The 14,113-nt window shown below is 39.3% G+C and overlaps 1 protein-coding gene across 1 annotated transcript in view; it reads left to right on the top strand.

The window, feature by feature from the left end:
• Positions 1-14,113, top strand: part of EPB41L4A (erythrocyte membrane protein band 4.1 like 4A) — a gene marked incomplete at both ends in the record, with an annotated part of 273,193 nt that overhangs the window by 256,643 nt on the left and 2,437 nt on the right. Inside the window, 4 exons of the mRNA XM_080711919.1 lie at positions 9,229-9,276; positions 9,851-9,919; positions 10,332-10,442; positions 10,743-10,824. Of these exons, the coding sequence (XP_080568045.1) occupies positions 9,229-9,276; positions 9,851-9,919; positions 10,332-10,442; positions 10,743-10,824 (310 nt within the window). The remainder of the gene's footprint in view (positions 1-9,228; positions 9,277-9,850; positions 9,920-10,331; positions 10,443-10,742; positions 10,825-14,113) is intronic.

Here is a 14,113-nt window from a genome sequence, read left to right as displayed (position 1 = left end):
TGATCCTCCTGTCCCAGCTGCCCAAGTACTGGGATCACAGGTGTGCACCACGATACCTGGATAGACGCTTAACTTTTGATTAAGATTGAACTAAGAGTATGTTTTTGGTTTTGGCCATTTTCCATCATAATGAGTAATGGCTATTTCTCTGTTAACAGAAAATCTGAAAGTAGTCACTAAACAGTATATGCCACTAATATTTATCCATTACTCCATGACGTTTTTGTTGGGGAACCTAATTAAACTGTTGTTTACCTTCAAGCAGAACTTAGTAAGAAATTCCTGTCTTTTTAAAACTATTACTATTTACTTGTAGAGTTCTTTATATATTCTGAATATATGTCCTTTTGCAGATATACATATAAATACTTTTTCCCCACTGTGGTTTGCCTTATTAAGTTTTTAATGTTGCATTTATGACCAGACCCTTAAAATTTTGATAGAAACCAGTATATCAATTTTGTTTTGTTGTTTTCTTTTTTTCATCTTGAGGAGTATTTGCCTACTCCAGAGTCACACAGATGTTCTCATTCTTTTCTAGCAACTTTATAGATTTTACTCTTGGTCAGTTTTTTTTCATTGATCTATCTCTATCTTGTTTTAATTATTGTAGCTTTATAATAAAATTTGAATCAGGCATTGTAAGTTCTTCAGTTTTGCTCCTCTTTTTTCAATATTTTAAAACATATTTTAAGCCGGGTATGGTGGCGCTAAATTCACTTATTAGCTCTAGAAGCTTGCCTCTTTGGGGGTGTTTTTGGGGAATTTTCTACAATTACAATCATGCTATTTATAAATAGAGGCACTTTTCCTCTATTTCTAATCTTTTTGCCTTTTACTTCTGTTTCTTCCCTGATTGTAGGGTTAGCTTCCCAGTGAATTCAGCAGTGTGGAATTATGATATTGAATGGAAGTGTTAGGAAGATGGATGTTCGTGGCTTGTTCTTTCTCGGGGTGGAGGGAGCTGGGCCCCCCACACTGAGCACGCTGCTGGCTGGATGGCTGCAGAAGACCCCCCCCTGCTCTTAGTTTGCTAAGAGCTAATGAAGATTTTTTTTAATTATGAAAGAGTTTTGAATTTTATTACAAGCTCTTTCCTGACTGTTGAGATAGTTACTATAGAGATTTTTCTTCTTTATTTTGTTAGTGGAATAATTATTTTGATTCAGTTTTGAAAGGTATATCCCTTGTTTCTTAAAATAAGCCCTTGTGGCATGATGTATTTATTAACTATCTTGTACATTGTAAGATTTGATTTGATACTGTTTTGTTAAGATTTTTTCTATTTATGAGAAAATTTGGTCCATTTTTATAATTTTTATCAGGTTTTTTTTTTTTTTTTTTTTTGGTGGTACCGGGGTTCCTGGAAGCCCTTCTACCTCCGGGCTACACTCCCAGACCTATTTTATATTTTTGAAATAGGGTCTCTTACGCCAGCGTGGCTGGCTTTGAACCTGCTCGATCCTCCTGTCTCCGCCTTCCAAGCGCGGGGATTACAAGCATGCGCCACCACGCCTGGCTAAGGTTTTGATAATAGGATTTTAGTGAATATTCAAAACTTTTAAGACATATTTTTCTTCTGTTGTCTGAAATACTTCATATAAAATCAGTATTATGTCTTCTTTAATTTTTGACATAATTCACCAGTGAAACTAACTCTACCCAGAATTTTCTTTGAGGGAGTTTTCTAATTATAAACTCAATTTCTTTAGCACATACAGTGCCATTTACATTTTCTACTTATTATCTGTAGGTTTTTTATAATTTTCATGGTTTTTGTTTTGGGTTTTCTGCTGAACCAGGGGTTGAACCCAGGGGCATCCTACCTCTGAGCTACCTTTTTTTTTTTTTTTTGAAACAGGGTCTCATTGAATTGTTGGAGGGGCCTCACTAAGTTGCTGAGGCTGGCCATGAACCTGTGAGCCTCTTGTCTCAGCCTCCCAAGTACTGTGAATACAAGCATGCACCACCATGCCTAGCTAATTTGTATTTTTAAAATAATTCATATAGCCAAGCATTGTGGCACATGCTTGTAAGCTCAGCACTTGGGAAGCTGAGATAGTAGGATTGTGCAGGTTCAAAGCCAGCCTCAGCTACTTAGTGAGACCCTGTTTCCAAATGAAGTATAAAATAGGTCTGGGAGTATAGCCCAGAGATAGAAAGCCCCTGGGTTCCACCTGCTGTACCATTTAAAAAAAAAAATTACATAACCACACGGGGTCCTCTCAAAGTTTGTCTCTTTTGACTGCCCTACCCCCAGATTATGGTTACTTTTCTTGACTCTTTGTATTTCTAGTAATTTTTTATTGTCAGCTAAACATTTCAGAAGACATAGGCTATCTAAATTATGTAGACTTCATTTAAAATAGTGCCAAATTTGATCTGGAAGGCAGTTTTATTGATGTCTGATCCTCTTGACTTAGCAGCATTGTTTTATGCTTGTAAAATGGGACGTTTTAGGTTTTATCATCAGCTTAGGATGTGTTCTACTGCAGGCTTGGTGTCTCCCCACACAGGCTGGCCTTTCTGAGGTGCTGGTTGAGTGCACATGGTGCTCAGCATGGGATCTTCACTGTGGTTGCAGGACCTTTCCCTGTCTACTCTCAGCCTTGCACCAGCTGTTTATTCTCTGCTAGCCTCCCAGAGTCTCGCCTGCTTGTGTGCAGATGATGTTCAATGAACATACGCAGTCAGTATTTCAAGGAAAAACCCCATGCAGACTTCTGGAGCCCCTGGAGCACCACCCACCCTTTTTTCTTTCATCTTGCACTTAAGTTTCAGCCTGGTCAACAGCATCAGTCTCTGATCTCTGCTTCCTCAGCAATAAGAGACTTGCTTCCTAACCTGTATCTCCCTAGCATGCTTGGTAAATGACCCCAGGAGGAAAGCTGGAGAGATGGGGGCTCCCTTGTGCTTCCTTCTCTCAGAGACCGTAGGCTCATGCCCAATGTCTGAATATCCTGGATTTGTGGTTTGTACTTTATGGTATAGTTATTGAGAATGGGAGGTTTATCTGATACCAATTACTCCACTGTGGCCAGAAGCAGAAGTTAAGGAATACTCATTCGAGGCAGAAGAATGTCTTTAAATTGGGAATTGCTTCTATCTAATTAAAAAAAAAATCTAATGACATTTTAAATTTAAAACCTAGGTAAACATTCCTGTAATGTTATACACTTAAAAATACCACATCAGAGGATTATCTTAGAACACTGCAGTTATATAACTTCAGTAAGAGATACCTCTTTTTGAAATTTCTTTATAAGTAAACCATAAAAAGATTTATGAAGTGACTTTATACCCAAGTTTGATTAATTAACTAGATAGCTTATATAGCCAAAGTGCAGTTTAAGATAGAAAAGAACCTGTTTGGATACCGGGCACGGTGCATGCTTGTAATCCCAGTACTTGGGAGGCTGAGACAGGAGGATCTCAGGTTTGTGGCCAGCTTTGGCTATTTAGTGAGGCCCTCTGCAACTTTCTACTTCAAAAACAAAGACTAAGAAATAGGGTTGGAGGTATAGATTGGAGGTAGAATACCTCTGGGTTCAATTCTCAATACCACAGAACAAAAAGAAAAAAGAAAAGAAAACCCCTGTTTGTTGAAGAGTAGTTCATTCAGAAGTTGCTCTGGCTGGGTAAAAAGCAGATTGAGAAGGAGCAAAGAAACAGAGCAGTTAGAGTTCTTCATTGGTCCAGGTGAGATGGTTAGAGCTCAGAAAAGGTGGTAGAAATGAAGGGCAGTAGAAGAGCATACATTTAGAAAGTAGAGCTGGCAGATTTGTAGTATGAGAAGAATTGGGGATGACATTTTGTGTTGGAGCTGATCAGCTGAGTGCTGACCATGCCATTTTACCTGGGATGCACAGGGCAGAGAACCAAGATTTTTGTTTCGTTAGGTTTGAGATGCCAAATGGGCAATCAGGTGGAAATATCAAGTGGACAACTGAATAAAAGTGTTGGATTCCTTTGCAGAGAACAACCTGGGCTGTCTTGTACTTGAATTATGACATGAGCAATTTGGGTATCTTGTCACAACACTGCAGTCTGGGACTCCCAGTTTTCGCTTATTTCTGAATTAATCTTCATGAGCATCTAATTCCTACAACATCGATACTATCCTCAAACACAAAGTGAAGTCACTTGTGTCAAATACCCATGGCAATTAATACAGTGGCAGCAATGCTTAGTAAGCTCTCCAAGTCTCAGCTAATCTGTCTTTAGAAACAGGATAAGTTACTATTTTTTTTCCCTTGAGATTAGGAGGGGTTGAGAACTGAAGAGAGTAGAGTGGAGCAACATACCTAAAATTCTTAAATTAGAATTTGGCTTTAAAAGGAAATATGGCTAGAGGAGTATCTGAGAAAAGTCAACAAGATAATATGTATAAATAGTATATTATTATAACATATATGGAATATACATTTATATTTGGCACTTCAGATATACAGTAAAGCACTGATATCTCAAGTACACCCATATTATTAAATTTCTGCTGTAGTGTATATAAATTGACCTATAGAATGATCCTCTGAGGGTCAGAATGTGAGGATATATTGTTATTAATTCGTTGTGGTGATTTTTTGAAAATTCTCAATGAAGACTAGAAAATCATATTTGTTATTAAACACCAGAGACCTACAGTGGTGTGAAGTGTAAAAGCCCTTTCTTAAAAAGTATTAAGCTGAAATATGATTGGATCGTATCTGGTGAAACATTAAGAAGTATAATACCATCTACTGCATTTTTCAGCAACATTGATAGAACATTCAAGTTTACTATTGCTAGAAAAAAATGAGCTTTTTACCTGCGTGAACCTTTATTTATTGGGATATGCAGAAGAGAACTGAAGCGCAAACAATAGTTTTTGAAGGTTCAACTTGTATGAGTATACTCAGGCTCCCTCTGCTGGCGACAATGTCTTACTATTTTTATTGAAAAATACTAGTAATGGGGAAGAGGAGGTTGTCAGCATGAATTGATGTTCTCGGTTAAACACAAAACAGGAGTCGGGTTTATTAGGTGAAGATGTAAGTTACTGAAAGTGACTTCTGAGCCTTTTTTTAAAAAAAAAACATTGAAGTTGCTGGGCTCCTAAGCTACCTGATACTTCTTTAATTTGGGGGGGAAATGAAGAATAAGAGCTCTTCTAATTTCATTTGTTCTGACCACTCAGGAATATGATAAAGAATTTCCGAGAAATTTGTTAAGTACTTAGAATTCTTTAAGTAAAGGTAATTTTGCGAATTACCTATTTTCAATTCTAAATTTCCTTTTAGAACATGGTCAGTATAAAGATCACAAAAATCATGCAAGTCAAATGCTACCATATTTATTATTTTTAAGTGTAAAGAAATATATAAAATGTATGGAAATTATGTACATTACAAAATATTAGGTATTATAATATAAAATGTATGCATATTGTTGTATACTATTTCTTAGATAAGGAGATTTTAGAGGATATAAAAATTATATGCAATGATGGAGTTTAAATCCATTGTAAATTTATGAAATGGTGTGTGTGTGTGTGTGTGTGTGTGTGTGTGTGTGTTTGTGAGGAATGAACTTGGAACTACACCTCCAGCCATTTTATTATTTTTAATTTAATTTTGAAACAGGGTCTTGCTAAGTTGCTGACAGCATCACTCAGTTGCTGAAGCTGGCTTTGAACTTGTGATCTTCCTGCTCAGCCTCCCAAGTACTGAGATTATAGACATGCATCACCATGGCCAGATGAAATGTTCTTAATTGTAGGGGTTTGGCAAAAGTAAAAATGATTTCCAAATAAAAAGTGATTTCTAAAAAAAGTGATTTTCAAACTAATTTCTCTGATTAAAGTAGAATGTTTATATAAAGTGTAGATTAGGATGTTTTTAAAAATATTGGAAAAATAAAAAATAAAAATAAAAATATTGGACTAGGCCATGTGTGGTGGAGCATGCCTGTGATCCCTACACTTGGAAGACTGAGACAGGAGGATCACAGGTTTGAGGACAGCCTCAGAAAATAGTGAGATTTGAATCAGTCTAGCGAGACCCTGTTTCCAAATAAGAAATAAAGTAGGGCTGGGTTGTAGCTTGAAGGTAGAATGCCTTTGGGTTAAGTCCCCGGTGTCATACATACACGCAGAAATATTGGACTAGTATTGGACTGTATGCTTGTTTATTTTTAATTAATTCTTACTTTTTGTGGTGCTCTGCCACTGAGCTACATCCTGGCCCCTGTATGATTATTTTGTTATTTATATCATTCCTATGGACAACTCTGGTTTCTATTTCCTTAGGGCCTTCTTTGGAGAGTTTAAGTAAAACATCTGCATAATTAAGGGCTTTTCAATGAAGAAAAATGGCTGTTAGAATTTCACATCTTTCTAAATCCACAAAGAGATGTTGAGTTACAGATCATGAATTCATCCTAAATTATTGGTTGAGTGCAGATGGAAGCATAAAAATAATATACTCCTCATTAGCATGTAGCTTATGTTCTATTTCTTCAGTCACAGGTGGGACAGCACAGAAGAAATTAGCATTTTAGATTTTTGTGTTTCTTTTTAACCTTCAGAGATTTTCCCTTAAAGTTATTTGAAACCACTGGACATTTCTGAGCTCTGTCTAGTTAAAAACATGACATTTATGGTGCTATAGAATATAATGATATAAACTAAATTCCTGCATCTTTTAGTACCAATGTTTATGGCTATAAGGACTGATGAGCCCATTAAGGCTAAGATAAAATTATGCTAAGTCTTCTGAAATGGGAATGAAAGGCATTTCCTATGGAAATACAACAATAGTAATTTTAGGAATGGGTGGTACTAGGGATTGAACCCAGAGACATTCTACCTCAGCTAAACCCCCAGCCTTGTATTTTATTTTTAAACAGGGTCTCACTAAGTTGCTGAGGGGCCCACTACTTGCTGAGGATGTTCTTGGACCTGTAATCCTTCTGTCTCAGCCTGTCAAGTACTGGAATTACAGGTGTGCACTACTACACCTGGCCAGTAATTTTTTTAATACATGGAAAACTACACTATTTTCCCCTGATAAGTAGGGTAAGAAATCTTTTTGGCTTACAAAAGTCAGAAGATATAGATAAGTATAAATAAAAAGTACAATTTGGGGGGTATAGTGTCAGCACTCAGGAGGTTGAGGCAGAATTGCTTGAGCACAGTAGTTTGAGATCAGCCTCAATAACATAGTTTGAGACCCCCATCTTACAAAACAAAACAAAAAACCCATCTCTCATCACGAGGTCTGGTAGGGTGGTCGGTCCTGGGGTACATGTACTTCTTTACCATTATTTTTCTCATTCTCTCTCCAATCTCCCTAATAGCGTTCAACATTAATCTCATGCAGCTAAATTACACCACTCACCATTCTTTGTAGTTGTCATCAATCATGCCTTGGGACACTTCACTCGTCCTTTTACTGTTTAGTTCCTGCCACATTTACATCCACTGATCTTTGTGGTCATTTGGCCTATCAGTTCTATCACCTGATCTTAGTCACTTGAAGTAGTGGTTTTCAGGTGGGGGTAACTTTCCCCTCAATGAATATTTGGCTAGTCATGTTTTTGTCATACGAAGGAGGTACTACTGGAGTTACTAATCATTTTTCAGTGCACAGATCAAATCACTACAACAGAAATTATAACCCAAGTGTCAGTAGTGCTGAGAGTGAGCGAGCCTCTCAGGACATGAGGATAGCCGGCACCGTCCTCACTACCCCACCTTCCTGAGATAAGACTGATTGTTGGTGTAACGGCTTATTAACCTAGCTGCTATGCAGTGCTTTAGGTTACTGGGTGATTTTCTGTGAGAATCTGGTGCTGGTATATAGTTATAACTAAATCTAATGGAATAACAGTTCAGTGCTTTTTAATATCAGCATCTTTTAGGATAGTATAATTTCATGGGTTCACCTGAATGTAGGGAAGGTAGATTCCATTCAGGAGATCCTTCCAAAGAAGCAGTTTTTATGACTTTTAAGCACATAATTTTGTTGATATAACAAAATCTACATTTAACAATACCATTCTTATTCTGAGACCAAGGCTTTATCCCCTCCTTTTTATCACTCATGTTTTGGCTCTTTTTGCATTGATTTAAAGGTCTTTATAAGCAGATTTTTCTTCTCCAAAGGAAAAATTCAATGGCTAGAAAGTAGCTTATTCTATGGGCTCAGAAAGCCCTATCAGAATTCCTCAGTTTTGCTCTTATTAACTGAAGAAAATGAAAGCATTGATGAGATCATATATGGAAAGCAATACTGAGCCCCCAAAATGCTGATACAGATTAAGAATTCCACAGGACACATATATCTGTGGCTTTGCTTGGCCAACTCCTGGATCTTTTGTTAGGTTTGGGCCCTTTCTTGGACCTGTTAGTTAGACCTATCTTACCCTCAAGGGACTGAAGAAAGCTATTTTCTCACTAGGAAAAAAAAAATCCTTCTGTGGCAACAAATTGAGCGATAATAGATTTCCAGCATTCATTGCTACAATGGGGGTGAATAGTAAATACTATGGAGGATGTGACTACTTGAACGTTGACTGGATTTCTGATTCTGGAATGTTAAAGACAGTGGTATAATTTTTGCTCAAGTAGTTCTTGAAGAAAAGATTTGTGGTGTCACAGTTAAAGGTAGAAAAGGGCATACAAAGGGTGGCATTGTGATTGGAAGCCACAGATAGGGTCTAGCCTTTGCAGGCCCATGCTTTGGTGCAGAAATGTAACATCAGCTGCCACATGAAAGATGGACCTTGGCACATAGGCACACCGTCTGCCATCTGGGCTGCCCCTTCGGTTGCTTTTCCCTTGTGGCTGTTGGGTGTTTTAGGTAATCACATATAGTGTTGGGACTCTCTTATAGTAACAGAATAGAATGAGTTCTTCTTTTGCCTTTACTTAGCAAAGCTAGCAGATCAGACACTGAAGCCCCTGGGTTATTCTTCACTGGGGATGTGCTATGGCCCTGCAACTCCGAGCTTTTCTTTTATTAAGTGATGCTCTGGTTCTGGCAGGGTTTTGTGTGATTTTTTTTTTCTTCAGCAGATAAATTACTTGGTGTCTTTATACTGCCCATTGTAGTAGCTCTCCCTGCTCAGTCTTTCCGTGTCTGGTCTCAGCTGGCAAATAGTGTTCACAGTCTGAACACTATTGAATTAGCTATTAGATTATAGCTGAAGCCTGTTCTCAGAGGTACGTGTTGTTTTCTTCATTTATAGGAGAAGCCCTGATATCCAAGCAAAGGAAGAATTATGGAAGCACATTCAGTGAGTATTGGGCTTCCCCCCAGTGTTACAGAGCCCATGTAGCATTAATACAGTGATAAGAAAGACTCCTGACATTGAGAGGCAGCCTCGGTCTGAAGCCTGCCAGCATTGTCACCATCGTATGGCATCGGAGGCACAGTGATGCGCCTTACGTGCCAGCAGCCGCCTTCGGCAGCCTGGACACCTCTCCTCCTGAGGCCACATAGTTGACCTGCAAGTGGACCTCAGAAAGGCCAGCGGTTTAAAATGAATGCCAGGGAAAACAGATCCTGAAGAAAAAAACAAAAGGCCACCCACCACAGAGAAAGAAGCAGAGAGGTCTGTCAAAGGAAGTGGGGTCAGTGAAAGTGTAGACTTGGAAAAGGAGAAAGCAAGCAAATGAGCCATAGAAAAAGTTTTCCTCCCATTTTTCCTTGAACACATTCGAGTGGTCTCACCTTTGTTCCCAGCTTATATTGGTTCTACTAACACTGTACTGGGGGACAAGATTTGAAAGGGCACACTCACCTGCTGATTGTGAAAGACACCAGCATGCACACCAGAATCACAGCTCTGCTTGCCTCTTTCCTTCTAGAAAGGAACTTGTGGATCCATCTGGAATGTCAGAAGAGCAACTAAAAGAGATTCCATACACTAAAATAGAGTGAGTATGTTTTTTTTTTCCCCCGTGGTACTGGGGTGGAACCCAGGGGCTTTTCTCCTCCGGGCTATGCTCCCAGATCTATTTTATATTTTATTTGGAAACAGGGTCTCACTAAGTTGCTGAGAGCCTCACTAAGTAGCTGAGGCTGGCTTCAAACCTGTGTGATCCTCCTGTCTCAGCCTCCCAAGCACGGGATTACAAGTGTGTGCCACCACACCCGGCAACTTTTTCTATTTTTAATGTAAATTTTAAGTTACAGGCTTTCAAAGACCAGAAGAGTCAAGTTCTTTTAAAAACAGTCTGAAAGTCATTATTGTTTTTGCAATTCCAGGTTCAGAACAGGTACTTCTGTTCTGGCTTTTGATATGTTTCTGTGGGTTTTTTTTTCTTTTTTTTTTGGTTTCTTGTTTAGGACTCAGGGTGACCCAGTCCGCATCAGGCATTCTCATTCGCCCCGAAGTTACCGCCAGTATCGCAAGTCCCAGTGTTCAGATGGAGAGCGATCGGTTCTCTCAGAAGTAAAGTAAGTAGGGGGCCCAAGGACATCTCCAGACCCATAGCTCCAGAATAGCACAGTCCCATAGAGCTCTCTGTGATGATGAAGATGCTCCTTGTCTACACCCTCCTAGCCCTCTTCCAACTTAAGTTCTGATGCTAGGCACTGTTCTCTTCAGTAATTCTAAAATTCATCTTTGGGGTGTACTCATTCGAGTCATCCCTCCATGCCAGTCTAGTATGGAGCTGTACCTATCCTCTGCATTTCTATCTTTTAATAAACTTCTTTAAATCTTCAAAAAAAATAAAATAAAATTCATCTCTGCAGTTCAAAAACAGACCTGGTACCACCACTTCCAGTGACCCGTTCTTCAGACGCTCAGGGTTCTGGTGGCTCTACAGTTCATCAGGTTAGTAATAATAAAGTGGTTTTTTTTTGTTTTTTGGTTTTTTTTTGCAGTACTGGGGGTTAAACCCATGGGGACATTCTATCTCAAAGCTATACCCTGGCCCCCTTTTTTATTGTTTTGTTTGTTTTTGTGGTGCTGGGGATGAAAACCAGGAGCATTCTACCTCTGAACTATACCCCGAGCCCTATTTTTTTTTTTTAATATTTTGAAACAGGGTCTCACTGAGTTGCAAAGGGCCTCACTGAGTAGCTGAGGCTGGCTACAAACCCAGATCCTCCTGCCTCAGCCTCCCAAGTACTAGGATTACAAGTGTGTACCACTACTCCCAGATGTAATAATATTGAGAAGAATTTTATGCATTGGGGAGTTCCTTCAGATAGGTAGGGCAATGAATCTTAAACTTTGTTCTGAGATTCTGTATATTAAAAGAACATATATTAGCTGGGTGTGGTAATACATGTATGTAATCCCAGTACTTGGGAGGTTGAGCCAGGAGAATTGCAGGTTTGAGTACAGCCTCAACAAGTAGTGATACTCTCATCAACCTAGTGAAACTCTATTTCAAAATAAAAGTAATAGGGTCAAGGTAGAATGCCATTGGGTTCAATCCCTAGTACCACAGGAAAAAAATAAATAAAAGAACATACATGAAGCATGGAAGGAGGAGGGCCATGGTCAAGAACAATAGCACAACTCGGAAGAGTTGTGCTAGGAATAGGAGCTGGAGGTGGTCCAAGGTCTAAAATGATCTGAAGCTTGGTACACACTAAGGATATAAGATTGTTTGGAGTCAGAATAAAGAAAAGCTCTACTAATTAAAACCTAAGATATTTTCTTCTGATTTAGAGAAACAAAATGTGGTAGACTTATAGGCCCAGGGCAGTTATTCTATTATTAACTGATGGCAAACAGAAGAATGTCTCAGTTCTATTTTATTTCTGCCTCCCCATCAAAGGTTGAGTATTACCTTTATCTTGGAAATGTTTTATAAATGTGGTTAAAAGGGACAGTAGAGCACCTAGTGCCTTAACAAAATCAATTTAACACTTAGCTGAAGTAGATAGCCATATCAGGGAAGCGCTGTAGTAACTGTTTCTGCTGTGTTTGATATTATCTCTTACGCTGTTTTTTTTAAAACGTGGAAAAAATATGGGCTATTTGAATGAGGTGGATGGATTTATAGTTGGCTAAACAACCGCTCTAAGAACAAAACTATGATGCACCATTGTCAGCCTATTATTTTCAGTTCTGTGGTTTTCATTCTTATTTTGATGATGAATTTCTTAAAAGAACAATTTGTAGCTACTGTCCCTCTCCTCATAAAAATGCACCTAAACACATACATTTTTAGTATATAAATTCAGAGTTTATGGACCAGCTGTAAAGCCTGACCCCAGTGGTGCCCATCATGTGTGGCCTTTCATTTGCCCCATTTCATTTTTACCAATGCCTTGAGCAAGGACCACACAAGCCTGTGCTAATTTAGCTTAGGTGGCGTAGAAACAGATTCGGAGATGGAGTTACCTGGAGGAAGATTATTGGAAAGTACCCTTAGGATTGACACTTGTTGGGAATGAACAACGAGAGGTCTGGGCAGAGGCAAGCGTTCAACTCGTAGTACAGTTCCAACCAGGGCAGCAGCCAGTGCACAGGGAGCTCTGGGGCTGCAGTGGCCCTTCCTCTGCCTTAGGACTGTGGTTGGCCTTGACTCATTTACACTCACCAGTCATTTAGAAAAGGGTGCTCCTGGGATAAGGGCATGCTCTTGGGTGACACAGCTTCTTATAGCTGGGGGCTGTTCCTGGGAAGGGAATCCCGATTCTTGGCCACTGGGGAAAGAATGCAGTCAACACAGCTTCTACTAAAGCCTGTGTACTGTGTGATTAGGTCAAGCTGGAAGAGTTAATAGGTTGTCAGAACAGATCATTTGATGTTTCAAGTTGATAACACTTTTTTAATGATTGATAGTTTAGGCTCTGCATTCAGACTGACCTGAATTACCTGTGTCTTCTCACCTCCATGGGCCACTCATGTGACTTTGTGTATATTGCTTAATTTCAAAGCCATATTTGCTATACAGTATGGATAACCTAGCTCCTTTTAGGGTTATTGTAATGGTTAATAGGCACTATTTGCTTTCGGTACTTCTTTCTTAAATTTAAGTTGGTTTCAACACAAACAGGAATTTTATTTTTTTGTAATTTTGCTTTTCTGTCTACCACAAGACTCCCAAGTAATCACTCTCACTGAGGAATCTCAAAAAACACAAATTATACACATTGAATGTTGAAAACGAGCTCTCGTTTTGCTGCATACAACAGCTCATGTGCATCTTCTAATCCGTGGCACTGGTTCTGAGCCTACTCGTGGGACACATTCGACTTTGAATTCAGTAACTCTTATAGTGAACACATGTGAGGAATGACAAGCACTGGTCTGTCGGCAACGATGGCCAGGTTGCTAGCGCCAGTCTGCTCTCTGTTTTTGTACAGCCCAGGAGCTAAAACAGGTTGTTTTAAAAAATGGTAATATGTGACAGAAACAGGATGTAGTCCGGTTTGGCTCTTTACATAAAAATGTTTACCGACCCTGGCCTACCCCTACAAGTATAAAGGTAACCTGGCACAAATAAAATATTAACTAAGCATTTCAAAGAAATAAGTCTGAGTTAGAGAACCAACAGACTGACCTCAGTTCAGATAGATGAGGTAGCCAGATGTCGCCATAGAAAGGGGTGTTTAAAGGAGAGATTTATGCTGGGTGTCACGGTGCACACCTGTAATCCTGGAGACTCAGGAGGCTGATGCAAGAGAATCATAAGTTCAAGGTCAACCTTGGCAAGTTAGTGAGATCGTGTGTGTGTGTGTGTGTGTGTGTGTGTGTGTGTGTGTGTGTCTGGGCATGGAACCTAGGGGCATTCAACCTCCAAGGTACACCCCCTGCCCTATTTTTTATTCTTTATTTTGAAACTGGTCTCACTGAGTTGTGGAGGGCCTAAGTAGCTGAGGCTGTCCGCGAACCGCGTCCTCCAGTTTCAGCCTCCCAAATGCTGGGATTACAAGAATACGCCACCATGCCCGGCATGAGATCCTATCTTAAAAGAAAAAAAAAATGTGATGGGCATATAGTTCAGTGGTTAAAGCCTAAAGCATCCCTTGGTTCAATCCCTAATAATGCTAAAAAACAAAAGTTGAAAAAATAATAAAATCAAGACCTGACAGGTGAGGGAGCAGCCAGCCTGGCATAGGAGGAAGGCCAGAGCAAGCAGAGGAAGGAGCAGGGGAAATGC

Source organism: Muscardinus avellanarius (assembly GCF_963383645.1).
Source record: "Muscardinus avellanarius genome assembly, chromosome: 1".
NCBI lineage: Eukaryota > Metazoa > Chordata > Mammalia > Rodentia > Gliridae > Muscardinus > Muscardinus avellanarius.
This window is presented reverse-complemented; position numbering and strand designations above follow the sequence as displayed.